Here is a 27,984-nt window from a genome sequence, read left to right as displayed (position 1 = left end):
CACCTCAATGAGAAGCCCGCGCACCGCAACGAAGAGTAGCCCTGACTCGCCGCAACTAGAGAAAGCCTGCGCGCAGCAACAAAGATCCAACACAGCCAAAACAAACAAACAAACAAAAAAAGAACCACGCTGGTGAATGAGTAAGTTCTTAACTATAGCTGGCCTACAGCTTTATCCTCACATAGTCACTAATTAGGGATCCTTACAGCTCCTAATTTTTAATTAACAAGAAATAAAAAAGGATCAGAAGGAGAGAAAAACATGGTTGGCTATAGGGATAACCTGAGGGAACAATGAGGCAGAAACCACTTAGGGGAGAAGATACAGCGTCTACACACATTTCTACCTGCCAGTGAACCATTCTAAGATGTGCACCTGACATTCAACACAGAAATATGGCCACTTCAGATAGGAGGCAACCTCAGTGAGGTTTTGGAGAAGAGATATTTTCAACTGAGATTTTTGAAGCCTTCCATAAGGCCATATTCAAATATTTCTTGAAATATTAAAAAATATTCAGTCTTTAAGAAAAGAAATAGGAAGAAGAAAAATACATCATTCATGTACTATATGCATCACTGAAGTATACATACAATACATGATGTATTTTTCTTCTATCTTTTTTTAAACCTCAGAGATGCTGGATGAGAGTATAAAAGCAGAGCTTGTATGAGGTATGAAAGGTTTCCAAGATGCTTGGGTTTAATCACAAAGGGTACATTTATCTTTATTCTTGAACCAAAGGTTTTCAAAAGCAATAATCTCTCTGTATAGATCAATTCTTTGCAAACACTCTTATTCTAGGAATTGAGGAGCTGCTTGGTCACCATAGGAGATTTTTTTCCAATGCTAGACGTAAAAATTTGTAAGAAATGATAGATCTCTCTTATGTTTGTTCTAAGAAGAGTCAACCTGGCCTACATGTTGGCCTGCCAATTAACGTAGATGTACAGTGAAAGTTGCCAGCAAGGTTTTGTTATACGAGATACCTGATTTGAAGCAGGACATCTTTAAATAGCTCCTGCTACCTGCTGAGTTTATGACTGGATATTTCTGTTTTTAAGAGAAAGAAAGGAGAAAGAAAATTATCCAGAAGTCATCACCAGTACTATTTAGGCTCCATTTGAAATCTATAACACACACAGTCAACCCTGACAGTAGAGATAGAAACCAATTTTGTAATTCCTATTTGATGTCTAACACTTTAATATGTATGCTTGTGAGCAAACTGCACAAATGGATTTTCCAGGGGTTGGTCCTCAATCATCACGATCTATTTATTTAACAAAAACACTCATATAGTGCTTAGTAAGCACCAAGTACTACTTTTAAATATATTTTTTATTTTAAAATTTTTATTCATTTTTTATTTTTGGCCACGTGGCTTGTGGGATCTCAGTTGCCCAACCGGGGACTGAACCCTGGCCACGGCAGTGAAAGCGCCGAGTCCTAACCACTAGACTGCCAGGGAACTACCAAGTACTATTTTAAGTTCTTTACCAGTAGTATCTCAACACACATAAAGTATTATCATAATCTCCATTTTCCAGAGAAGGAAACTGAAAGACAGAGAGAGATTAACTCGTCCAAATCACACAACCAGTAAATGTGGAGCTGAAATGCAAACTCTGGCCGTCCACCCCAGCCTGTGCTCACGACTGCCACCCTATGTAGACGTTCATCTATTTCTTGAGCATCTATTGTACTACATGTTTAAATCTTTGTGAGTCTGTGGTGAGTCACGAGTTAAATATAGATTGTCGTCTCTGCCCCTCAAAGTTTTCAATCCAGTTGAGAGACAAACTTTACATAGGAAACAATTTGAAAGCCCCAGGATGACACTTTATTTCAGCTGAGGAGAAGAAAGTGGATCCTGGGGCTGAATTAGCTGGAGGAGGAATGTGACATGAGCTTGGTAGGTCGTGAAGGCCTTCTGTGGACGGGTGGGAAGGGATGGCAGGAGGGAACATGGGACATTCATAGCGAAGGGGGCTGAGAAAACCCCCTTCCTGATGGATGGGCACATGTCAGCAGTGAGGATTGGATGGCGAGGGCAAGGTCAGATGGGGAGCTGTCCAGGGTGAAGATCTAGGACTCCAAAGTAGACAGCAGGGAGCCACTGCAAGTTCTCAAGCAGGACATGACCCTGCTGGCAAAGCCGGGGACATAGGCAGCACGGGTACTAGATGGACAGTAGAACAATCTCATTGCAAAGCCCAAGTGGGTGGATCAAGTAACCCTAGAAACCAGACAGAGCCAAGGCCAGGCCTAGGGTGGAAGCAGGTACTCACAGCCTGGGGACTAACAGTTATCATGCACGTACTCTGTGCCAGGCACTGTGTGAAGTGTTTTTCATGCATCAACTCATTTAATCCCCACAACAACCATTTGTAAATGGTAAAAACTGTCAGTTCTAAGGCACTGACATCAGTGTTATTCCTCTAGGGACAGTGGTGTGTTATAAAGCTGCCATCTTGGGGAGGCAGAGAGCTTACTCTGCTGTCTGCCTGATGCATCAGTTCCTTGATGCCTTTATCTGGTCCAGGCAAATTCGGAGCCACACGGTGTCGAGTTAACTATTTGCATGCAGCCTACTGAGAGGTCACAGGCTGTCTGAAAGGGGTGACTGTCCAGAATCTGGGGTTTCAGGATCCTCTGAGTGATGTGGTGAAAAGGGCCTCAGACTGAGAAACTTACAGTCTGGTCCAACTACCTCTGGGACTTGGGGCAACTCATTCACTCTCTCTCCCTATCAGTGGGAGGGTGGGGCTATATTTCTAAGGTCCCTCCAGTTTTTTACTGGAATGAAGTGAACTTGGGAACATCAATTAATAAGCAAGACTGTATGAGTCTGGATCCCGATAAGCAGGAAGTGTTACTGCAGAACAAAAAGACTGGAAAGACATTTTGGCTAGAATTAAACAGAAATGGACAGAATAACAGAGTCAAGAAAAAAGAAGAAAGGAAGTGAGCAGCATTTAAAGGTTTAATGCCAAAAGAGCAAGTTTCAAAGGCAAAATAGCAAAAACAGTCTGCCCAATGGATAAATGGGTTCCTTGGTAAGAAGGTTGGCAGGCTGGACACCAGAGGGAATTTATTTATGTCCCAGCGGGTCATATCCCAGGACTCTGATAGGTTTAGTCCTCTGCAGTGGGAGGAGGGAGGTAGGGTCAGGACCCTCCACCGGGGGTGGGAAGTGGCAGGCCACCTAGCCTGTGCCACTGTACATCTGCTAGGCTGATCCTGTTCTAGACAAACACTCTTCGGGTTAGGATTTGGCTCCCCGTGTGGTTTGACTACAAGAATAGATGTCCTGCTGCTGATGGTTTTGAGTTAGTGGGAGGCTGTCTCAGTGACCAGATGGCCCTGGCACAGACAAGAGGGAGTCTCTGGGTCATCAAAGAAGAGGGACAGACCCAGCCGGATTTCTATTTGATGACATCTTGACCGTGGCCAATTCGCCGCTCATTGATGATGTCTATGCCGTACAGACAGGAGGGCAGAGCACAGCACCAGGGACACTTAGCAAGTACAGGGGTTCTAGGCCCCAGGCTGGGGCTTGGGAACCCAATAGTGGGACCCTATAATGTAAATAGAAGGAGAAAAACAAATAAATAATACTGGCAAGGGTGAGGCAAGACAAGCCCAAGTTTTCAAAGGGGATTCAGATGTCATTCTGGCACATAAGGTGAGGGTCAGACAGGCAACAGGAGTAACAGCCAAGACAACATGCCATTCAAAATAGCCGAGAAAGTTCCTTAATAATCCGCATGCTAGTGTTAGGATCATCAAGGATGCTTAAAAAAAAAATACATGGGCTTCCCTGGTGGCGCAGTGGACAAGAATCTGCCTGCCAATGCAGGGGACACGGGTTTGATCCCTGGTCCGGGAAGATCCCACATGCCGCGGAGCAACTAAGCCCATGTAGGTTCTGCTGAGCCTGTACTCTAGAGCCCGAGCTCCGCCACCGCAATGAGAAGCCCGCGCACCGCAACGAAGAGTAGCTCCCACTCGCCGCAACTAGAGAAAGCCCGCGTGCAGCAATGAAGACCCAACACAGCCAAAAAATAAATTAAAAAAAAATTAAAAAAAAATACAGATGGGGGAAGAGGCAGACCTAGAGACATTGATTTCATTAGTCTGGGGTGGAGGGTGCAGGCAGTAGAGAGGAGGGGTCTGGACATGTATTTTTTTAAAATTCCCCAAGTAGTTTTACTGTAATTTGCTTCCAAAGGTTGAAAACCATTGGCCTAGACAGTGGTTCTCAGTCTATTTTTGGAGGAGTGGGAGGCAGAAAAGGCATCAAGGAAGCATTTCCCCATTGTCCCTGCTGCCCCCTCTATCACCATCTTAGTGAAGGGGCTGTGCCTGTAGTTTAAAAAGCCTGATTCTGATATTCCCACCGGGCCACGGAGAGCCACTGGTGGGGTGGAGCTCAACAGCCTGCATTAACATTCTTATTATGTAATATTAGATTCACACCAAAGAATAAGCATAACTTATGAGTAAGCTAAGCAGGATAATGATAAAAGACCCCCGTGACCCAAGTGAAATCCTAGACCTTTATTAACATGGTTGGTGTCACTGGCTCTCCTCCCTCCCCTCCTGCCCCTGCCATCCCACAGGAGATAACCCCCTTCCTCCATGGGGGCATTTTTAACAAGCAGGGCGTCCTGGCATCTCTGGAGACCAGGTTCTGGGCCTCTGGGAGGGAGGGGCCTGCAGGTTGGGGGTGTGGAGGAGGAGGGGTGGAGGATGGAGTGCCCGGGCTGTGAGCAAGAGGGGCAGAGGCAGGGGAGCCAGGGAGAGCGCGCCCCAGCCTCTAACAGAAGCAGAGGCGGGCAAAGCGTGTGTTAAAGAAGCGCTAGAGAAACCCCTTCAGACCCAGTACAATGGAGACCCAGATGCTCTCAGAAAAGCCAGGCTTTCAACGGTTTTGTTTTCCCAGCCCTGGCTGCTGCTGCCCAATTGACAGGCAGGCCATAGCTCAGGGGGTGCAGAGTTCAAGGCCCTTCGGATCTGTCAGATGAGAACAAAAAGGCGCAACTTGATCTCTCTTTCTCTATAGGCTAATCACAAGGGTGAGCTTTTCCTTGGGGTTATTATTCTATTATAAACCCATATGCTTAAAGCAGATCAACTGTTACCTTTCTTAGAAGGTGCAAAGTAGGTCAGCGGCAATCTATCAGGGTGCACAGCCTCGGCCTGAGTGCCACAGGCTGTGTGAATAATTAAATCCACACATCCCTGAGATCAGCAGTGCAACAGGAGAGCATTTTCTCTCCCCAGGAGACTGTCAGGAATTAGAGGTAAGAGGAAGCCAAAATATCCAGCTGTAGGAGCACCAACAGGGAGGAGCAATCCAGGAGTGGAGGGGAGGGGGGACGGGGCAGGAAGCCAGTTCTTGGGAGCCTGGGATGTCTGAGGCAGGACTCTGGGCAGGGTCTCCCAGAGGGGTCTGGGGAGGACTGCGTCAGGGGCTGTGTTATGAAACAGACGCTCAATATGAGCTGCGGCACAAGGACAAGGTGCGATCTTACTTAGGGGGTGGATATAACAAAAAGTCAGTTTAGGTGACACGAGCAGCCAGAGTGGCTTGGGGTTTATGGGCCTTAAATTTCCTATAACTTGGGCCTGGCATGGATTGGGGGTGTCTGATCCTGCAGGAACTGGGACCCTTAATCACACAGGGGCTGTTTTGTGCTTTTCCAGAGACAGCTGCTTCCACGGATGAGAAGCCTGGAAAAGATCAAAAGTTATCCACCACCTTGCACAAAGATGCACATGCAAAGGTCTTCATTTGCTATAAAGAGCTGAAGGCTCTCAGGGGAAAACTCGTCACTCCTGGCTAATGAGGCCCCGGCAGATGACAATGTGGAAAATAAAACAAAGAAAGGCCAGCCTGCTCTCCCAGAGGCTGGTAGGCAGCATAGTGACAGTGTGGCATCCGACCCTGGACTAAAGATCTCCCAAGTGGGGAGAGTAACCAGCAAGCTACAATTTTTGGTGCAAGGCTGCACACTGCATACAATTTTTGGTGCACACTGCAAAATGGACCCCAGCATGTACTGGTGTGGTAATCAGAGTTATGTTGGTGGTAAATACTGGGTCCTCTCTTACTCTCTTGCTGGGAGTATAAACTGTTACAACCAAACTGGAAAACAATTTGGCAGTCTGTCCTAGAGCTAAACATGTGTGTCTTCTATGACCCAGCAATCCCACTCCCAGGAATATGCCCAGTAGAAGTGTGCACACACGTTTACTAAAAGACATGTATGAGAACATTCACAGCAACAGCATTTGTAATAGCCCCGAAGTAGCAACCACCCAGATGCCCGGTGATAGCAGAATGTCCAGGTACCCTGTGGGCTCTTGTACAGTAGAACACTATGAAGCAATGAAGTACAACATGCAACAACATGGGTGAATTTCACAAAAATAATGTTGAGCAAAGGAAGCCAACGCAAGGGTACAGGCTGCCTGATTTCATTTACATAAAGCAAACAGTCAAAACCTATGGTGAATATACTGAAAACCACCCACTTCTGCACTTTAAATAGGCGAATTGTATGGAGTGTGAATTATATCTCAATTAAGCTGTTATTTTTTAAAAACTATGGTATTTGAAGTCAGGATAGTTGTTATCCTTGGTGAGGAGTAGTGACTAGGAGGGGGCACAAGGGGGGCTTCTGGGTGCTGGTTACAAGGGTGTGTTCAGTTGTGACGATTCTGTGTACCTTAGAACCTGTGCGCTTCTCTGTATGTATGCTATACTTCAATAAAAATAACCACAAATGAAGCAGGCCTGGCCTGGCAAGGCTCAAGTGCATGGGGATGGTGAGCTGGATGTGCTCACTCTCTTCAGAAAGGCCCCGACTGCCACCAGAGTCCCCCCGAGAGGACCCTGCAAGAGTTTATGAGGATGGGGCTCCCCATTCATTAGTGAAGCATCACCTGCAGGGCCCTGGAGTAATTCTCAGAGGAGAAAGTAGGGCGGGTCCACCAATCACTTCTATTCCCAGGGCTTGGCTCAAGTGGGCAGGTGTGGCCTGGGATGCCAGAGTATTCAGTAGGCCTGGCAGCATCCTTGCTTCAGCAGAGGCTGGGCCATGGCTACTGTGACTCCTCACAGCTCAGCCTTCCGGGGGTCTGATCTGTTGCGCCTGGACTGGGAAGGAGGCATATCCTCAGGGAGACCTTAAGGGACATCTGCCTGAGGTGGGCCAGCCTCTGCCTGCCCGGCAGCCCCAGCCAGGCTCTTCAGGGTGGGTTTGGGGAGCCTTATCAGTTGCTGCCTAACAGCCGGAGCACTGGAGCCCCCAGGAAGATGGATCCCAGGGGGAGTGCACTGAGCATGGGAGAGGGGCTCCCTGAGAACCCCAAGTAGAACAGAGGTGAGATTTTAAGGTACAGGGCCAATGGGAATTTGAGGCAGTGGGCCAGAGTAGGACATAGGATTGCTGCCACTGGTGGACTCCTTTCACCCAGGGAGCATTAGAGGCCAAGTCCTTTATAAATCAGACAGTACAAAGGGCTGCTGCCAGGGCCAGGGACTTCTGACCCTCAAGATGCTGATTCAACTTTGCATTTGAAAAAAGTCTTCATAGATGAATCTGATGCACAGCTGGATGTAGAGACCGCATGGATAAGTATCAATCACGTATTCATTCAACAAACAATTGCTGGCCAGCTACTCTCATTCCAGGTCTAGGCCAGGCTCTGGGAAAGCAGAAGAATACAGTCAGGCCTTGCCCTTAAGGAGCCCATAGTCTGGTGTCCAGGGAGAGGCCTGCATATTACAGATAATTACAACACACAGGGATGACAGCAATGACAGGATTCTGGAGCACAGAGAAAGGGTGAAAGAACCTATCTGGGACTCTTTTGGCGAAACATAATTTCCTCCTGATTCATTTGTTTCACAGGTCTGAATTTTTGTATTTTGCATTTAGGGACATAAAGTAGCTCAGGCCCAGCTCAGTAATTCTTAAATATTGTCCATGATAATTCACTCTGAAAAGAGGGCCTACCGCCAGTATCTTTCAAGCTGTTTTTAAAAAGAACAAGCTAGGAAAGATAATAAAAGATAGTTATCTATGTCTGTTTCATAATTTCTACCATTAAAATCATCTAGAATAGGCATATCTACTTTTCACAATTTTGGGGAAATTAATTTAGCTTATCATACATAAAGCAGTCCTTCAGACCTACCCCCCCCACACACACCTCCCGCCACACACATGCACAATAACAGACTCCAGCTAATTCTCCTCTTCCTCTAGGTCTGTACTACATGACATAAAAATATAAAAATAAAATCAGTTCCTGGCCTGGGTACCTCAGTAAGCGATGTGATCAGCAAAATAGGCTTAAATGCCTTCTTTTCCATAATCATAGAAATCTATGACATTTAGCCTGAAATTTCCTATTTTAGTTGCCACAGTGGCCCCTTCAAGAGCACCCTTCTCCTTTGAGCAATACAGCAGGAGCGCCCTGTTCATGTGGATCTAGTCTGGAGCAGCCCCAGAAACAGAGGAAACCACCGAGGAAGGCACCCTCCCCAAACAGAAGCATTACCTTGGTCCCGTGGTAGAAGTCGTCCACGCATGTGGCGTTCATGAAGGTCTGGTGGAAGTGGGTGCTGGTGTCGATGCCTCCAGGGATCACCAGTTTCCCAGTGGCATCAATCACCTTGGCCCCTCCGGGGATCATGAGCTCACGGCCCACCTGCTGGATGATGCCATTCTCAATGTAGACATCAGCCTCGTGGGTGCAGTCATCATTCACAACCTTGCCTCCCTTGATGAGAATCCGCACACTGGCTGAATTGGCAAGCATGTTCCTGTGAAAGGTGAGAGGGGGCACTGGTCAAGGTCAAAATTCCTTTTCACTGTCACCAAGGTCCCACCCCTTCCTGTGAGAGCCCAAACTCCATGGGAAGAGTAAGTGAGCAGGGATGGGGAGGAAGTTTCTCCACAGCCTGAGGACACTGGTCCTATAGCCAGCTGGGGTCACAAGCCTCCCACTGACCTCACAGCAGGACTCATTGGGAATCATGACACCACAGCAGTAAGGGTGAAGCTGGGGCCCAAAGAAACATCAATTTTCACCTTCTCAAAAAGTTGTGGTGGTTCTAAAGCATTTTCATACCTCTTGTCTCATTTTATTCCTAAAACAACCCAAGAAGTGGCATTTTACAGATGAGAAAACTGAAATTGCTAATAAGGAATTTATGGCTACTAAGTAGCCAAGTCAAACCTAGACGTCTTGTATGACCAATGTCCCCACTATACCATATGGTCCTGAAGATATCAGAGGCTCCTGGGACGTGTCTCAGAGAGCCAAATTCTCCAAGCCTCACAGCTGCTTAATTCATGTCATTCTTCAGATGGATTCTGATTCAGTTCACCCTCCTATGTTTGTCTCAAGAAGTCCATGACCACACTGAAGCTCCACAGCTGGTTGCACGTTGATAAGCTCATCTGATATGCTCAAGTCCCACCCCCAAAGATTCAGTTTTATTTGGTCCAGATTGGGTCCCCAGAATCAACTTTTCAAAAGCCACAGAACTCTACCATACACTTAGAGAAGAATTAACCCCAATCTCTTCCAGAAAATAGAGAGGGAAACCTTCCCAAATCAGTTTATGAAGTCAGTACTGCCCTGATACCAAAGACAGACAAACACAGTACAGAAAAAAAAACAAACAAACAAACTATAAAGTAATATCCCATGAATGTAGATACAAAAATTTCTAACAAAATATCAGCAAATAGAATTCAGCAATATGTAAAAGAATTAAAGAATCCCACTATGCAAATGGGATTACTTCCAGGGATGCAAAGCTTGCTCAATATTTGAAAACCAAACAATGTAATCCACCATATTAACAGTGCTTTTTCTGCATCACATAATCATATAAATTGTTGCAGAAAAAGCACTGGACAAAATTCAACACCCATTCATGATAAAAAACTCTCAGGAAAGTAGGGAAAGAAGTTAACTTCCTCAAGTTGATAAAGAACATCACCAGGGACTTCCCTGGTGGTGCAGTGGTTAAGAATCCGCCTGCCAATGCAGGGGATACGGGTTCGATCTCCGGTCTGGGAAGATCCCACATGCCACGTGCTGCAACTACTGAAGCCTGCACACCTAGAGCCTGTGCTCCCCAACAAGAGAAGCCACTGCAATGCCAAGCCTGTGCACTGTAACGAAGAGTAACCCTTGCTCAGCGCAACTAGAGAAAGCCCACGCACAGCAACGAAGACCCAACACAGCCAAAAATAAATAAATAAAAAATTAAAAAAAAATTAAAGAACATCACCAAAAAACCTACAGCTAATACCAGAATTTATGAAAGACTGAATACTTTCCCCCTAAACTGGGAATAAGGCAAGGATGTCTACTCTCACCACTGTTATTCAACAAAGGGAGTTCTAGCTAGCACTATAACAAAAGAAAATGAAATAAAAGGCATATAGACTGAAAAGGGAAAAATAAAACCATTCTTATTTGCAGGTGACGTGATGGGGGCTATGCAGAAAATCTCCTAGAACAAATGTCAGTTCAGCAAGGTCACAAGGTACAAGATCAACATACAAAAAGCTATTGTTTTTCTATATACTAGCAATGAACAAATGGACACACAAAAAAATTGAAATACTTAGGTAGAAATCTAAGAAAATATACAGAATTTGTATGCTGAAAACTACAAAATGCTGATGAAAGAAACCAAAGAAAATAAATAAGTGGAGAGACATACAATGTTCATGGATTGGAAGACCCAGCATAGTAAAGATGTCAATTCTCCCCTAACTGATATATACGTTTAATGCAGGTTGATTTGGCAACTATCTTGACCATTCAGTATCTGAACAGAAATGATTTTTACTTAGGCTTAGAAAATATAGGACACAATCTGACCAGGGGAGGGAGACTACACCACTGCAGTGTCTCTGTGGGCTCAATAAAGCCCACCTTTCTACACGGTAAACTTATTCTTCAGGATCCAATCAATTGTTCCCTTTTCTGAGAAGCCTTCCCCAACTCTCTCTGTACCTTCATGTGGCACTGGAGTCTATCTCCACCTCTGGACTAAGTCCTCAAAGTCAAAGGCGCAGCAGCAAACATCATTTCTGCCTGGTCCTCATCCCCAGCATCCAGTATAGGAAACTCAAAACTGTTCACAAATGAACAGTTTTGGCTGCATCTACTTGTTGCACGCTGATAATCAAATGGTTTAAAGCAACAAGCGGTAGGCCAATTCCATATTTGTTGTCCAGGACATTTGGCAACTCTATGTCCAGGATAATGCTCAACTTTCATCCCTTTTCCAATACAGCACATCACTGTGAACAGAGCAAAGGAAGCGACATACTATCTCTCATCCTCGTCATTTCATTTTGCCTGCCACTAGGCAAGGTACAGGAAGCTTGTGTCCCAGGATGAAAAGGTCTCACAATCTGTTGAAGGAATAGCTCTTGTAAGGAAATAAGTCAACTATCTGGAGAGCTTAGCCTGCTCTCCTGGACACACTTGGTTAGGCAGTTGTTTTTTTGTTTTTTGTTTTTTTTGTCAAGTTGACCAGATTGGAGTGTATGGAATCTCCACACCAAGAAAGTTTACAGTACCTATTCAGCCTCAACTGCCAGGTCCTCCTGCTGTTAGGAGAGGGTGGTCTGCTGGGGGCGGTGCTGGGAAACAAGACAGGTGGCTGGGAGTGAACCCTGTTCCCTTACACAGCAACATTGTCCCCCATGAACATCTGGTCCCTGCCAGGTATCATTCTGACCTTTGGGGAGAAGGGGTCCCTCCCCTAGTGTGGAAGGCCCTGGGTAGAGGCAGTGGGGAGGAGTTGGGTAGGCCAGAAGGACGGGGGGACAGGGACAGTCACAGCAACGAGCCCATTGTCTGAAGCTGGAATGAAGCTGACATATTTCAGGAGAACTTTTGTCCTAAAATCTGAAAACTGGAATTTTAATTTAACACACAATAATCAGGAAATGAGTTTGGTTCTTAGGTGATGGACAAAACCATTCTGGCCAAAGAAGTCCAGAAAGCCTCAGAGATGCAGTCTCTCTCTCTCTCTCTCTCTCTCTCATTACAAAGCCAAGGCCAGGTGTGACCACAAAATGGGAGATGCAAGTTATCAGAGGGAAATGATGGTAAGACACACACAATCCTCTGTGCAAATATATAATCCTCACCTTTTAAAGCAGCTTTAAGTAAGAGGAAAAATAGGAATATTTATGCTGGGAAGTTGCTGCATAGTCATTATGTCAATGTGGTAAATGAGAATATTGATTTGCTTATTAATCCAGAACACATGCTCATAGCACACACCTGGAGGGCGGAGACTCTGAAAGGGTGATGTGATGATGATTTATGGGGGATTCTTATCTGAGCTTTGATGCTGGAATCATAAGCCAAGGGTGTTTTCTTCAATAGAAATAAGAAAACAGCTTTTAGTAAGCTAACACCCTGTGCCTGGAATTTAATTCACATGGCAGCCCCGAGAAGTAGGAACAAGGCAGGAAGTATTAGCCTCGTTTTAAGATGAGGAAGTAGAGGTTTTGAAAATAACAGCTAGGGACTTCCCTGGTGGCTCAGTGGATAAGACTCTGAGCTCCCAATTCAGGGGGCCCGGGTTCAATCCCTAGTCAGGGAACTAGATCCCACATGCATGTGGCAACTAAGAGTTCGCATGCCACAACTAAGGAGCCCAAGTGCTGCAACTAAGGAGCTGGCGAGCCTCAACTAAGGAGCCCGCCTGCTGCAACTAAGACCTGGAGCAACCAAATAAATAAATACTAAAAAAAAAAAAGTCTACCTTTAAAAAAAAAGAAAAGAACAGGTAGCCCATTAAAGGTCACACCACTCCAGCGTGGAAGGATGGGCTTCATACCCAGGTCTGTGACTTAAAGGAAAGGTTATCAGAGTTAACTCTGGGTAGAAGAGTTTCAGGTGATTTTTATATTCTTGATAGTTTTCTATATTTTTCAAATTTTATACAATAAACTTGTATTACCTTTTAGAATCTGAAAAGTTGTGTTAAGAAGGTTTTTTTTGTTTTGTTTTTGTTTTTTTTAAGGTACAAAGAAGCCAGAAGGAATACAATGTGACCCTTCATTCAGGTCCAGTGGGCTCAGTCCCTCCCTCTGTCACCTTCCATGCAAAGAGATGAAAAAAGAACCTGCTACCACCAGCCATAACACTGAATCCTTCTCTAGAACCCTTGGGCTGCCACCATGACTCACCCTGTCGTTTTCCACTTCCTTCTTGGAAATCCCTGAAGGCTAACCAGGCTCTGAAAAGGCTGGGCTCCCTCAACAATACTGGAGAGTCCTGGAACCTCTCTGGTGTGGAGATCCCATTCACACAGCCTGACCTAGTCCTAGAAATCCAGGCTGGACTGGACTCCCAGGACTACCTTAGAGGGAACTCATTCTCAGAACTTGGAGGGTGCTGTTAATGATCTTAACAATTAGTAAACACCTACTGTATACTGGGCCCCTCCCTAAGCCCATCAGATACATTATCTTATTTGATCTTTACAATACCCTGAGATAGGTACCATTATCGTCCCCAGTTTTACCATGAGGAAGCTGATGCTTAGAAAAGTTAAAGGAACTTCCTCAAGGTCACACAGCTAGTTTGTAACAGAGTAGGAATTGAAAGCCAGATAGTCATTTTCAGAGCAGTTATGAACTGAATGTTTGTGTCCTCCCAAAATTCATATGTTGAAGTTCTAACCTCCAGAGTGGCTATATTTGAAGATGGGGCCTCTAAGGAAGTTTTTAAGGTTAAATGAGGTCATAAGGGTGGGGCCCTGATCAGATAGGATTAGTGTGCTCAAAAGATGAGACAACAGAGAGCTTTCCCTCTCTCCCCTACCCCCTCTCACCCCTGTGCACCATGCTTATGAGCAGAAGAAAGGCCATGTGAGGACACAGTGAGAAGGTGGCCGGCTACCAGCCAGGAAGAGAGTCCTCACTGGAAACCAACTCTGTAAATAATGGCTTCAGTATAAATAGTGGCCTGGCTGCTAGGTCTGATTAGGCACAATACTGTCAGCTCCCTCCAACCCTCTGGCAGACTATCAGCTTCAGACTGGAGGTTGTTGTCATCATAACTACCTGCAGGACTTCAGTCTTTTGGGATCACCAAGGCCTTAGAACACTCCAGGCCTGGAGTGGTGTGTTTGGATAATATCATAGCTCCCTGCCCAAGGTGCTTTTGGAGAATATCTTTTTAAAATGAACATTTATGTGCATGAAAATATTCTATAACTTCACTCCTTCTCAGTGTCAAGCACTGGAGACAACTCTGAAGGGACACAGGACTTGCTCTCAAGAAACTCAGTCTAGTGGGCGAGAGAGACACAAATAATTGCATTACTAAGTGGCTAAAGTGTCCAGGGGACACTGGGTGTCTCTCACCAGGTACCAGACACCACAACTCTGACTGGATGAGGCCAGCAGGTTGGTGATGGGAGGGGTGTCTTGTTACACAAGTATCCTCCCCACGTTTCTACATTTCCAGATTGTCTACATCACCAAGATGTCTAATCCCTCCTGGTCCCCCCTTGCTGTTGACTTGTGTGACGGTTGACATTCATTATGCTTCTCACCTCCCCCAGCAACCTCATTAGCACCTCATTCCTACAGCTTTCCCTGCTAGTCTTTGCTAAATGAAAGAAAGGAAAGACACACTGGCATCTTTTCCCACAGTGTGCCTGCTGTCTGTGACTGTACTGTCCATGTATGGACATTACAGAGTGAGGGAGTGGGTGAGTGGGGAGATAATTTGGACCTCTTTGGAGAGTCCCCCAAAAAGGGAAAGGATTTCAGCACAGTTGTTGAAACACGTGCTTAAGCAGTGCAAACGCCACCGGCTATGACTGTCTTTCCCTCTGCTCTGGTTGGGACAGCACATTCAAAGAACATTCTCGTCAATGGTCATGGTCAAGAAGGTCAGGATCAGTTTTACTAATTCATGATTCTTCAAGTCACCGATTTTATCCCCAAACATCATAACTGTATAGATAGAGCCAATATCCGGCCCACTGGCTTACTACATGCTATGGATTGAATGTTTAGGCTCCCCCTCCCCCAGATTCATATGTTGAAGCCTTAATCCCAATGTGATAATATTTGGAGATGGGATCTTTGGGAGATATTTAGGTCATGAGGGTCATATAGTGCCCTTATAAGAACAGACACAAGATCCCTCTCTCTCTCTCTCTCTCTCTCTCTCTGCCATATGAAGACACAGAGAGAAGATGACTGTCTGCAAGCAAGCAAGTTCTCGTCAGGAGCGGAATTGGCTGGCACATTGATCTTGGACTTCCCAGCCTTCAGAGCTGTGAGGAGTGAGCTTCTGTTGTTTAAGCCACCCAGTCTATGGTATTCTTATTATAGCAGCTCAAGCTGACTAAGATACCACATTAGATAGAAATAAACATTATAATCAAATCATCATTAAGTAACAACTGGGCCTTAAAATAAATACACCTCCTCTAAAGACTTCTGACTGTATCCCCACAATCCCATTCGTTTAACCAAAAACTTTGATCATCCACCTCTTCTGTTTATTCGAACAAAAGGATTCAAACCACATATCTGTCCTCCCAGGAAGAAATGGGGAAAAACTGCCAGATAGTTCAATGCTATTGAACTATTCAATGGAATTCCCTCCAGTCCTGGACTTTACCAACGGTGACCTTGAATCAAAGGGAACCAGTCCAGGACTAATGGGGTGGTGTTATGCTACAAATATTAAGGATCTTAAGAATTTTACAATTTATTCAGGAAATGACACCTTCCACAGCAAGATGGTGGATATCTCCAGTATGCAAAGATTTATCCAAGTGTACCCAGCTCGTATCCCCCAATTTCCTGGTCCTTATGTTCCTAAACCAGTGGTGGGTCAGAGCTAAGGTGATGTGCAGGCTGGGGGAAAGAGGGACTTCCGGATGGGGAGGGACAGCGGTGCAAGCTGGGAGCTCAGTCTTTCATGAGAAAGCCTCTTTATGTTTAAAATAGTAGCAATTATTGCTATCTGCTCTCCAACAACTGTCTTGCTGGATGACAGTACATTTCCCGCACCGCCCACCCTCCTGCCCTTTTTCCTGCTGCTGAGCAGCTTCCAGGGCAGAAATGCGTGGGGCCGGGGGTGCGTCCTGCCAAGTGGACAGTCAAGGCTACGGGCAGCTCTGCTTCTCATTTACGAAATGCACACTCCTAGAAGGTGCACAGTGTTCGTTCCGCCGACCCCAACACCGTGTTTGGAGCTGCCTGCTTCTGTCATCACCTTCCACACTTCCCCGAGCCTGCAGGGAGGCGTGAGACGAGAGCGGCACAGTCTGTCCGGCACAGCTGCCTCCTGCCGGCAGCTCAGCAGGGCGGACGCCGGGCGGCTTCACGCTGGGCACAGACCCACAAACCAGAAGACTGCAAAGGGACACTTCTTACAGAAAGACCTTAAAACTAACCTGACAGTAATTGGTTTAAGATGTATATTTCCTCTTAACAGGCACTGGTTTAAGACTCATATTTCCTCTTTCAGTAGAATCCACAGGAAAATGTGTGATTTTACACACACTTGGTCACTGTGATAGCCAGGAATATGCAAGAGCTACACACTGCCCCGTGACATGAAGGGTCTGTGGCATTTAAGCCTACCCTAATGGCAACCCGGAGTAGAAGCTGGAGGGGAGGTGAAGCTGCTCAGGTCACAGGGGACACGCTAAATGAATGGCATGTCTTGTCCCTTGCTCCAAGCAGATAACATTTGCTAAAGGATCAAAGGACAATATATGTCACAGGTTTGGAAACGAAAACAAAACCGTGCAGCTGTTTTTCTTCTTCTGATCAGCACATAGGGAAGAGAGACAGAACAGTGGGAGAGGGGTGTTTGTGCTTAGAGCACCCTGGGATGATTCCGGAAAGGGGTTCTCTCGGAGTTGAAAATGAGAATAAATTAAAGGTTCAGCAGAACACAAAAACCAAAAAAAGAGAAGTTTGAGGTGAGTGGGAAACAGCTAAGTGCTTAAGTTAATAGATTTATTTTTTAAAAAAAGTAAATTGCGGGGCTTTCCTGGTGGCGCAGTGGTTGAGAATCTGCCTGCCAATGCAGGGGACACGGGTTCGAGCCCTGGTCTGGGAAGATCCCACGTGCCGCGGAGCAGCTGGGCCCGTGAGCCACAACTACTGAGCCTGCGCGTCTGGAGCCTGTGCTCCGCAACAAGAGAGGCCGCGACAGTGAGAGGCCTGTGCACTGCGATGAAGAGTGGCCCCCGCTCGCCGTAACTAGAGAAAGCCCTCACACAGAAACGAAGACCCAACACAGCCAAAAATAAAATTAATTAATTAAAAAAAAAAAAAAGTAAATTGCTTTCTAAATAGTGAAGCACTAAACAGTTCTTAACGAATGCTAAAGCACAGTGTAATTTTATAACTAATTCTTAATGGGCTTTATCAACTCTTGAGTAGATTTTAAATAACATTTATAACCTACATGTAAGGTACAAAGAATAACGACACAAACACCTGTGAACTCAACATTGTTATTACCGTGTTCAAGAGCCAGTACCTCCTTCATCCCAACCCACATTCCCCTCCTGGAGGTAACTTCTCCCCTAGTCAATTTGTATGAATTAATGACTAATAACAATTAGGTGACAAGTAAGAAAAACAAAAGGACAAGATCACAGCTGCTCCCACCCCGTGACCACCTCTCCCCACATCCCATAGTCACACATCACCTGCTCTATGACTGATTTCTTCACCACCTAGTTTTCTGCTTGCCAAGGTAAGAAGGAATCTGGGAAACTCCACTATGCTAAGAACGAAGGAGTGGGGGCGTTTTAATATCATCCAAACGCCCACTGGACCACTCCACTGGGATGTCCTACAGGCAGCACCATTCACCTGGCCCAAAACCAACTGCACTGTCCCCATCACCCACCCAGAAATCTGGGACTTTTCCTGGATTCCTCTCCAACCCAGGCCAGTATCAGTGTCCAGGAGGGCTGGCACGCACCTGGGAGTTTTGTGCAAAAAGTTTTGAGGGATTCTGGAAGTAGAAGTCAACCGTGGGAAGAGGAACTGGGGGAGGTAAAAGGGCAGGTCCTCTGTCTCTCATCTGGGGCTCTCCAAGGACTGGTGGGGACCTGGAGGCCAGGGAACTGGACAGGAAGTACGGCTGGTCAGGCCAAGGGGTAGCTAGCTCAGTGAGGGCAGAGGCTACAGAGGCTGTGGCCGATGTTACACCCACCCTGAGACACACTGTATCCTTCATCTGCTAGCAACACACTGTTTCTGCATCTAACTGGCCAGCCAGGAAGCCTCTACCATCCCAGGGGCCCTGTTTCCTTTAACCCAGGGGCTGGGCAGGGTCAAGGCTATGGGTGGCAGGTGAGGGCTGGCCCAGGGTGTTTGTAACTGGGGACCATCTGTACAAGACCATGAAGCATCTGCATCTGGAATACTGCCACCACCTTTGCTACCACATGGTACAGAAGGTAGAATTAGACCAGGTAGGACAGGAAAGGGCAAGACTACTGGTGAGAGCCGAGCACCAGGGCAGCCTCTTCAGGCAGTAACAGGAAAGGGGATGACCGCAGTCTGTCAATGTGACGGATGTCAATGTGGTGACCAAGGAAGGGCTTGCCCCTGAGAAAGTGTAAAATACCAGCTTAGGACTGGGGAGCTGCTACAAGTAAAGTCCAAGAGGTGGGCCTGGCTTCCGGGAAAGTGTATATAAATCCAAGGGGGGTGAGTCCTTAACAGGCTAAGATGAAGTAAGTGGTTTTAATCCCATGGGTTCATCTGGCCTGGCCTGGCCCAGCAGGGCGCGGCTTACCAAGGGAGCACCGTCAGTGCTCAAGAGAGCAAAAGCGAAATTCCAAAGGATTAGCTGTGAGAGAGTGGTAAGAAATGGAGCCGCAGGCCACTTGTTCAACAAGATTAGCTATGAGAGAAATTGGGTAGTTGTTAGAAGGCAAAGCTGAGCGTGCATGTGAGTGTGTGTGTTGCTGACCCGCAACAGGCTTCTCCGTGTGCTGACACACGTGTGTGTCTGTGTGGGCATCCCGGCCCGGCATGCCCAGTTTCTGGCATTTGGGCAGCAACGTAGCTCCTTTCAGGTGCCCACTTACTCACTGAGGTCAGGAGGCTCATTTGAGACCCGGAGAGGCTGAGCACCAGCAAACACCAGTAAGTATGAGTTAAATCCCCCTTCCGTGAGCCCAGCTGCCCAGGGCCCTGGAAGAAGGGCAGAGGAAGGTGTGCACACACTAGAGACAAGGCTTCCTGACTCCTGACTGAGGCTTTAGCCAGAGAACACCTGGCCTTTCGTGACAAGTAGTGTCACCACCACCACCACCAGAACCCTCCCGGTTCTGGCCAACCCTCTGGCAGATTCCTCAGCCCTGCTGTGCTTTCCATGCTCTCGCCAGCTGTCTCCAGGCCCCAGAAATAATTCCATCAACTCCCTTGGAAGGACGGCAGCTGCAGCTCAAGGGTCTCCAGCGGCCCACAGAGTGGCTGCTTCCTAGAACGCCAGCCAAATGGCAGAGAGGGCCAGCGCCATGGCCAGAAAAGGGGGAAGTGCTCTTCTCACTGAGACCTACATTCTCAGGCAGGGGTTGGGGGAAGTCACAAGCAGGGGAAAGGAATGAGTTTTCCCAACTATAAAAGCATCACAAACCTGGGCTACGTGATAAAGTCTAGATTTGGGATAGAAACAGAGCAGGAAAATAAAACTACTCTTTTAAACTGAAAATGAGTATGAATTAACTACAGCCATATACAATGTCTTGAAAACAATAATTGAAGGAAAGAAGCAGGACACAAAAAGTAAGTAAGGTATGATTCCATTCATATAACATTCAAAAACAGGTAAAAGTGAATTATAGGCACATAGTGGTAGAACTATGAAGAAAAGGCCAAGGAAAAGGTTCTCAGAAAAGTCAGGTTGGTGGTTCTCTCTGGGGGAGAGGGGGCTGTGTTTGGGGAGGGCCACAAGCTTCTTGAGAGCTGCAAATACTCGAGTGTTTTACCTGGGTGGGGGTTAAAATAATTTAAATTTTTCTTTAAACTGTCCATATATTTTCTGTGCTCTTCTGGATGTATCCCATAAAACATTTCACAATTAAAAAAAAAAAAAAAAACAGAACTGCATGCCAGTATACAAAAATGGTATGTCAAGTACTATTACAACCACGTGAAAATATGCATTCAAAAAATAGACCAGATGAAAATAAACAACAACGTTTGTTATGGGATTGTAGGTGATTTCCCCTTCTGATTTTTCAAATTTTCTATATATTAATCTTATAATGAAAAGTAAATATGGTCATTTAAAATGACATAAATACTTCTATATTGTTTGAAAAAAATTGACATAAGGTGAAAGACGTTCTCTCTTCTTTTCAGTAGGTCTTGCCATCACCCTGCCACCTTCTGGAAGACTTCCTAAAAGGACTGGGCTTTGAAACAAACCAATCTCCTTCCTTATATTGACTCTTAAGTAGATTTCAGAAGGACACAAACTTTTTTTCTCTGTGATATGACTCCTTTAAAGAGGTACCAGATATTTCAACTTGGGCTTAAAATGTGCTTCCAGGCCTCTCTCCCAAATGCAATGCTTTTACCTGCCATTGACTTAACACCACTAGTTCTTCCGCTCAATCAGTGACCCACTTCCTGTGCCTGCTTCTGCCAGCTGCCTTCTCATGGACCGGACTCACCTCCATCACTGAGGCAGATGGGTATTTTTACCCCAATCCAGAATTCCTGGAGCCTGAGAAGCAAACCTCATCAGTGCCCAAGGACAGACATGACTAATGGAACCCAACTTTGGGGAGATGGGCAGCAAGGCGGGTGAGCCACGGTGAGCTTATCAACTCCCTCCTAGAGACAAACTCACATGGGTGAGACAGCTGGGCACTTGCGGGAAGCACCTGGAGTGGCAGGCCAAGTGGGCATGCTTAGGAGGCTTAAAGAAAGGACTAGGGATGAAAATGACCAACTTCCCCTTGACTGGGGCAGTGATGCCATTAGCCTGATTGCGTCCGTATTTCAGAGACCTGTTTAAGGGAGCAGCGATTAAGAATGAGTGGGACACAAAGGAAGCAAAGGAGGATATGAGGAGGAGATGGAGTGGGCGACGGGGTAGGGCCGTGTGACTGTGGGCACATCCTTAGCAGCTCCAAGCCCATCTTCACAGCTGTAAAGTAGCCATCGGCACCATCCATCCACATCATTGCTATTAAGCTCTTTTTGTGTCAGCTCTTTTTGTGTCACACACAATTTCATATAAATCTTACAACAACCCTGTGAGGTCATTAAACATTATCATCCCCATTTTATGGCCAAGGAAACTGTGGGTTGGAATTCATACTTACTAGACTGGAGCTCCTAGAGAGCAAAGGTTATACCTTATTTTATCCTTCCTAGGGTTTGCATGCAGAGTGGACTCATTAAATGCCAGTTGAAGGAAAGCAGGAGGATTGATCATATGGACAGCGGTGGGAAAGCATTTTATGAGTACAAAGTGTTAGCCACAGTAATGGGCTGTTAGCAATGGCAAAGAAGGCATCTCAAAAGAGAGCTCTGTGCCAGTTGTGAGGGTGTTTGGTGCAAGCCTGGGGCAGAGGAACAAAGCAGGCATTCTGTGGGATGAAAAAAAGACAAGAGGCAGAAGTAAGCAAAGATGGGCTGGGAACGGCAAGCCGACTAACGGCCTTGGAGCAGAGAGTTTAGGCTGGGATGAGGAAGCGGCTTGGAGAGCCAGGGTGTGCAGAGCAAGAGGCTCAGGCTTCTGAATGAGATCCGCAGGGCCTGGGAAGCCCTGGAGCATTCAGAGCAGGATGCTGAGTATGGTCAGGGGATAGAACCATGATTCGGGGGCTGGTCTTCCTGCTTGTTTACCTGGCACAGGTTGAGTGGAGGCTGGGAGAGCAGTGACTGCTGTGATCCCGGCATGAGGATGCAGTAGGTTAATTACGTAGTGCTCACGGAATAGAAAAGGAAGGAGCAGAGCTTGGAAAGGACTGAATGCTGGGAGGGTCTCTGGAGGAAAAGGAAAACAGACTGGGGACGACAGTAAGAATGGCAGCATGGGCAAACAGAGCGAGCAGAGAGCTGTGGACAGATGGAGACCAGCTGTCAGGGCACGCCTGTGCTTTGTGGAAACGCAATAATAAACGCTGATTTCAGCTTCTCTCTCTAGGAATCCCTTAGGTCAGTCAGAAGATGGCAACTGACCCAATCACCCAAGGTAAGCAGGTGGCGGAGGCCAGACTGTTAACATTTACTGCGTGCTACTATGTTAGGGGCTGTGAAGGCTCATAACACATGGCATTTCATTGAAACAACCTCACAATTGCCCTTGGAGGTGATAGGCTATCTCCACTCGACAGATGATGACGAGGTGATGACTAGCCAACATGACACAGCTTCACGGAAAGGAATAGGAGTAGGGGTAATTCTAAACACCAAATAATACCAGAAGCAAAAGGTCTGGACGGTGCTAATAGGCTAACATTTTTATTTACTCGTTTGTTGAACATTTAGGAGACACTTCAAACAAAACACTCTACTCAAGCACTGTTCATTCTACCCACTAAATCTGTTTCTTAAACTCTTTTCTCCAAACCCACCACCTCAGTCCAGGTCCTTGTCAGCTACCTGGATGAGGACATCACTATTACCTGGATACTTCTAATTGGTCTCCCAGCCTCCACACTCTTAGCTCATTGAGCTTGCTAAGATGCAAATCAGATCACAGGGGCAGGCTTAGCACCTGCTAAATGGTACTGTACCAAGTGCCAGATGCTGCATGCCTCCACCCCCCAGCCCTGGAGCTCACAAGTTTGTAGTGGAAAGAAATGCATAAACAAAAATTTCAATATGAGTTAAGAGAATAGCTGTGTCAGTCCCAGGAGGGGCAGGAAGCACTTAACATTGACTGGGATAAAGGACTGCTTCGCAGAGGAAGTGCCCTTGAGGTAAGTCTTGATAGTTGCTTAGGAGTTCACCAGACAGTGGGGGAGAAGACAAGCATGGGCGTTGCAAACAGAAGCAGAGCAGTGCTTTTGGGATGGTTGATATATTTGATTTATGAGGATGGAGAATAGGCAGAGCCCAGATCATCCAAGGCCTGGTGGGCTAGGCCAAGAGTGTGGGCTAGACGCTAAGTGCATCAGGAAGGCTTGCTGATATGGCAAACAGGGAAGTGACATCATTAGATTTACATTTTACATAAAAAATAAAAGTATAAAGTACTAGAAGGAAACATAGATATTTTTATAAATTTTGGATGGGTTACGATTTTCTTAGCATAATCTAAAGCCAGAAACTATAAAACATAAGATTGATGTAGATATGACTAAAATAACAATGAAAAACTGTGATGCAGCAAAAGATACCACAAACTACTTTTAACAGAGACAAATAAAAACTGGTTATGACATGTTTGCACCATATAACTAACCCTAACTAAGGATACCTGTAATACGTAAGAGCGCTTATAAATCTTAAGAGAAAGACAAACACTCCAGTACAAAAAATAGGCAAAGGATATGAATAGGTAACCCACAGGGGTGGGGGGAATATAGACAGCTAAGAAGCAAATGAAATAATGTGCATCTTTATGAATAATCAAAGATATGTGAATGAAAACAATGAAATTACGTTTTTCACTTATCATAATGGCATAGATAAAAGAGAACAAAGCCCAGAGCAAGTGAGAAAAGCATGTACTCACTCTCAGACACCATTAGTAGTTCAAATTGGTACAATCTCATCAGAAGGAAATCTGTATGAAATCTGTCTGTATGAAAACTTAAAATGTGCATTCCACATCTAAAAACTTCTTCTAAGAAAATAGTTGGACCATTGCACAAAAATGTATTATGTGGGTATTTTGTTGCATTGCTGTTTATAATAGCAAATATTTTGAGAACAAGCTGAAGGTCTATCAATCTGAGGACTGTTTAAATAAATAATGGCATATTCACACAATAGAAGGCTATGCAGCCATTGAAAAGGATTGTTTAGATCTCTGAGTACTGACATGGGAGGCTGTCTATGATCTAGCGCTAAGTTAAGAAAAGCAGGTTACAGAACAGGACCTGTGGTGTGTGTATCTACTTGTGTATTTACATATAAGTGAGATTTCATTATATATATATATATATGAATATTAAATCTCATTTATATGTAAATCTCATTTATAAATATTCATCTATATACATAAACTCACACATAAATGAGCTTTCTGCATAAAACACTATTAACTGCAGTTGTCCCAGAGAAAGGGAATTGCAGCAGGACTCAATCTCTCGGTACTATCTGATTACATAAATATTTTTATAACAAACTAGCTGTGGAATTGACGATAGCCCTGGTCAAGCGAGCAGCAGCGCCGGAGGACACTCTGAGGAAGTCTGTGCCAGCGCAGGCAATCCACTAGCGAGTCAACATCTCTTGTACATTTATTCAACTACCATTCATCAGTGCATCTCATGGCCTATGGGATCGCTCTGCTCTGATGTCTCACTGGCCCTTCAAACTCATCACATCTAAAACTAAGCTCATCATACTCTTTCTGCACCTGGCTCCTCTTCCAGTGTCCCCTGTCTCAGTGAAAGACACCCCACCTCCCACCCTGGGACCAAGCCAAGCACCAGGGGCATCATCTTCAATGAAGAGAGCAAATGGGGGCCACCTCCACAGGCAATAGTGAATGGCCCCCTTCCTCCACTCCGTTCACCGGGGCCCCAGACAAGACAGAGTCTTTTCAAATGGCTGCAAAATAGGAGCTGAACACCCTCTCTAACCCGGCCCATCTGGCTGCTGCCTTCCTTGAATGAACAGTTAGAGAGAGGGTGCAATGGATTGTTCGGGGTCCAAAAGCTTTTCCTGGTTGTTGAGTCTGAAAAAGTAGAGATACCTTCATTCACTTAAACAAAAAGAGCTAATGAGCCTTTCCTTCAGCACTTGCTGGGCTGTGGAGCACCTGCTGTGTAACTGCCAACAAAAGGGATGAATAAGTCTACATCTCTTGAAAGCAAGTAAATGGGAGTAATGGGAAGTCTGGTTGTCTGCCCATCTAATTCACGCTGAATGCCAGCATTTCCTCTTTTTCTTGTTCATCTGCTCATACTAGAAAAGGGGAGGGGTTGGAACTGATGACAGACTCCCAATTACCTTTATAAACACAATTTATTTCCCTTTCCTTCCCAGAAGGGCTGGCCAGATTCCCTAGGTTCCCAGTCCCTGGCAGCCTCCGCTCTAGCCCCAGCCCAGGCCAAGGACCAATCCCTGAAGACAAGTCTAAAGACTAGAGTCCAACATGCTAAGACACCCAGTTAGGACACCTGGCTCTGGACAAGCCCTGAATGTGCGCTCTACCTCTTTTGCTGTAGAGGGTCAGACCCCAGATTCCACATCAGGTACCAGATGCCTTGCGCCCAAGCCTTGCTTGGTAAAGGGTCCACTATCTCATGCCTGGTAGGCTGGCATGCTCTTCCTTCTTGTTGCTTATTGCCTTTTCTGGGAGTCGAGTCCTGTCCATCTGTGTCTGAGGCCCCTCCACCTGTTGGCACACTCTTCTGACACCAACTGCTTCCTCTCACCACCTGTGCCCACACTTCCGTCACTGTGCTCTACCTGCTGTTTTCTGACACATGCCTGGGTTCCTACCAGCTGTGGTCTCCACGGTCATGGGTATGCTGCGCAGTGGAATGAAGGCACTCCAGTGTCTGTGGCTAGTTTTCCCCTCACCCCACCCCCACCCATTCCAGTTCTAGTCCTTCCCAATTGGCCTGCTTCTGTTGAGGGTCATCAAGTGATCCACAGAATGAGGCAGCTTACGTGATTAAAACATTTATCTCATTTACAATAGCACCAAAAACATGATGAATTTGACAAAAGGTGTGCAAAACTTGTACAACGAAAACTACACAACGTTGTTAACAGAAACTAGAGAAGAACTAAGTAAATGAAATATTTACTTTTTTGTTTGTGGATTGGAAGACTCAACATTGTTAAGATGACAGTTCTCCCCAGTTTGATTTAGAGATTCAACACAACCTCAATCAAAATCCTAATATACATTTTTATAGATATTGACAAGCTGATTGTAAAGTTATATAAAAACGTGTACGACCTAGACTAGGCAAACTATTTTGAAAAGGAACAAAACTGGAAGACTTACATTACCTGATTTCAAGACTTACTATAAAGCTACAGTAATCAAGACAGTGTGGTACTGGTTTAAGAATAGACAAATATATGGATAGTGCAGAATGGAGAGTCCAGAAATAGGCCTACATATATGTATGGTCAATTGATTTTTGACAAAGGTACCAAAGTAATTCAATGGAGGGAAAGGTAGTTTTTTCAACAAATGATGCTAAGCAAATGTACTTCCATGTGGGGAAAAAATGAATTCAAAATGGATAATAGACCTAATCATAAATACTAAACTACAAACCTCTAAAAGAAAACATAGGAGAAGGTCTTTAGGATCTTGGGTTAGGACAAAAAAAGCATGAACCCTAAAAGATAAAATTGATAAATGGAACTTAATCAAAAATTAAAACTTTTGCTCTTCAAAAGATACTGCTAAGAAAATGAAAAGTCATAGACTGGGACAAACTATTTGCAAAACATATACCTTCAAAGGACATATCCAGAACATGAAGAGAATTTCTTTACTCAATAAGAAGACAAACAATACAATAAAAAATGAGCAAAAGATCTGAAAAGGCGCTTCACAAAAAAGATACAAATGGCAAATAAGCACGTGAAAAGATGTCAACATCATTGATTACCAGGGAAACGCAAATTAAAACCATAATGAAATAGCACTGCCCATTAGAATGGCTAAACTTAAAAAGACCAGTAATATCAAGGTTAGAATGGATGTGGAACAACTGGAACTCTTGTGCATTGCTGGTAGGAATGTAAAATGGTGCAACCATTTTTGAAAATATTTTGGCAATTTCTCATAAAGTTAGACATACACTTACCATACTACTCAGTAGTCCCACTCTATAGATATTTGCCAGAGAGATATAAAGATATGTGCACACAAAGACTTATCCTTTTAATAACTTTTTTCATAATAACCCCAAACTGGAAACAACCCTAGCGTCTACCAGCAAGTGAATGGATAAACAAATTGTGAGTACAGTACTAATTCCAAATAAACAAGGCAATAATACTCATTAATAAAAAGGAACTAACTCCCAGAGAATGGGAAGAAGATTTGCAAATCAGATATCTGACAAGGGACTTATATCTAGAATATATAAAGAATTTCTACAACTCTGTAATAAAAAGACATAACCCAATTTAAAAATGGGCAAAGGATCTGAATCAACATTCCTCCAAAGAATATATATGAATGACCAATAAACACACGAAAAGATGCTCATTTAGCAATCCGTGGGATGCAAATCAAAACCACAATGGGATACCACTTCACACCCACTAGGATGGTTATAATAAAAAAGACAGATAATAGCAAGTGTTGGCGGGGATGTGGAGAGAAACTGGAACCTTCAGGTACTGCAGTAGAAATGTAAAATGATGCACCTGCTTTAGAAAACAGTCTGGCAATTCCTCAAAAAGTTATAGAATCACTGTATGACCCAGAAGTTCCACTCTTAAGTATACTGTATACCCAAAAGAAATGAAAACAAATGTCCACACAAAAACTTACACAAGAATGTTCATAGCAGCATTATTTATAATAGCCAAAAAGTTGAAACAATCCAAACCTCCATTAACTGGTGAAAGATAAAGAAATGTGTCAAATCCATGCAATGGAATATTATTCAGCAATAAAAAGAGAAGAGGTATTGAGTCACGCTACAACATGGGTGAACCTTGAAAACATCATGCTAAGTCAAAGAAGCCAGTCATGCTGGAGTACATATTGAACCCATTTCTAACTAATGGGCTGCAC

At 45.0% G+C, this 27,984-nt stretch overlaps 1 protein-coding gene across 1 annotated transcript in view; it reads right to left on the bottom strand.

Annotated features, from left to right (window-relative positions):
• The window catches only part of DPYSL5 (dihydropyrimidinase like 5), an 85,802-nt gene that overhangs the window by 38,650 nt on the left and 19,168 nt on the right, over positions 1-27,984 (bottom strand). The window contains exon 2 of the mRNA XM_061210503.1: positions 8,578-8,842. Within this exon, the coding sequence (XP_061066486.1) occupies positions 8,578-8,838 (261 nt within the window). The 5' untranslated portion in view covers positions 8,839-8,842. The remainder of the gene's footprint in view (positions 1-8,577; positions 8,843-27,984) is intronic.

This window comes from Eubalaena glacialis, chromosome 14 (genome assembly GCF_028564815.1).
Source record: "Eubalaena glacialis isolate mEubGla1 chromosome 14, mEubGla1.1.hap2.+ XY, whole genome shotgun sequence".
Lineage (NCBI taxonomy): Eukaryota > Metazoa > Chordata > Mammalia > Artiodactyla > Balaenidae > Eubalaena > Eubalaena glacialis.
Note: the sequence above shows the minus strand (reverse complement) of the source record. Positions and strands in the feature narration are given on the sequence as shown.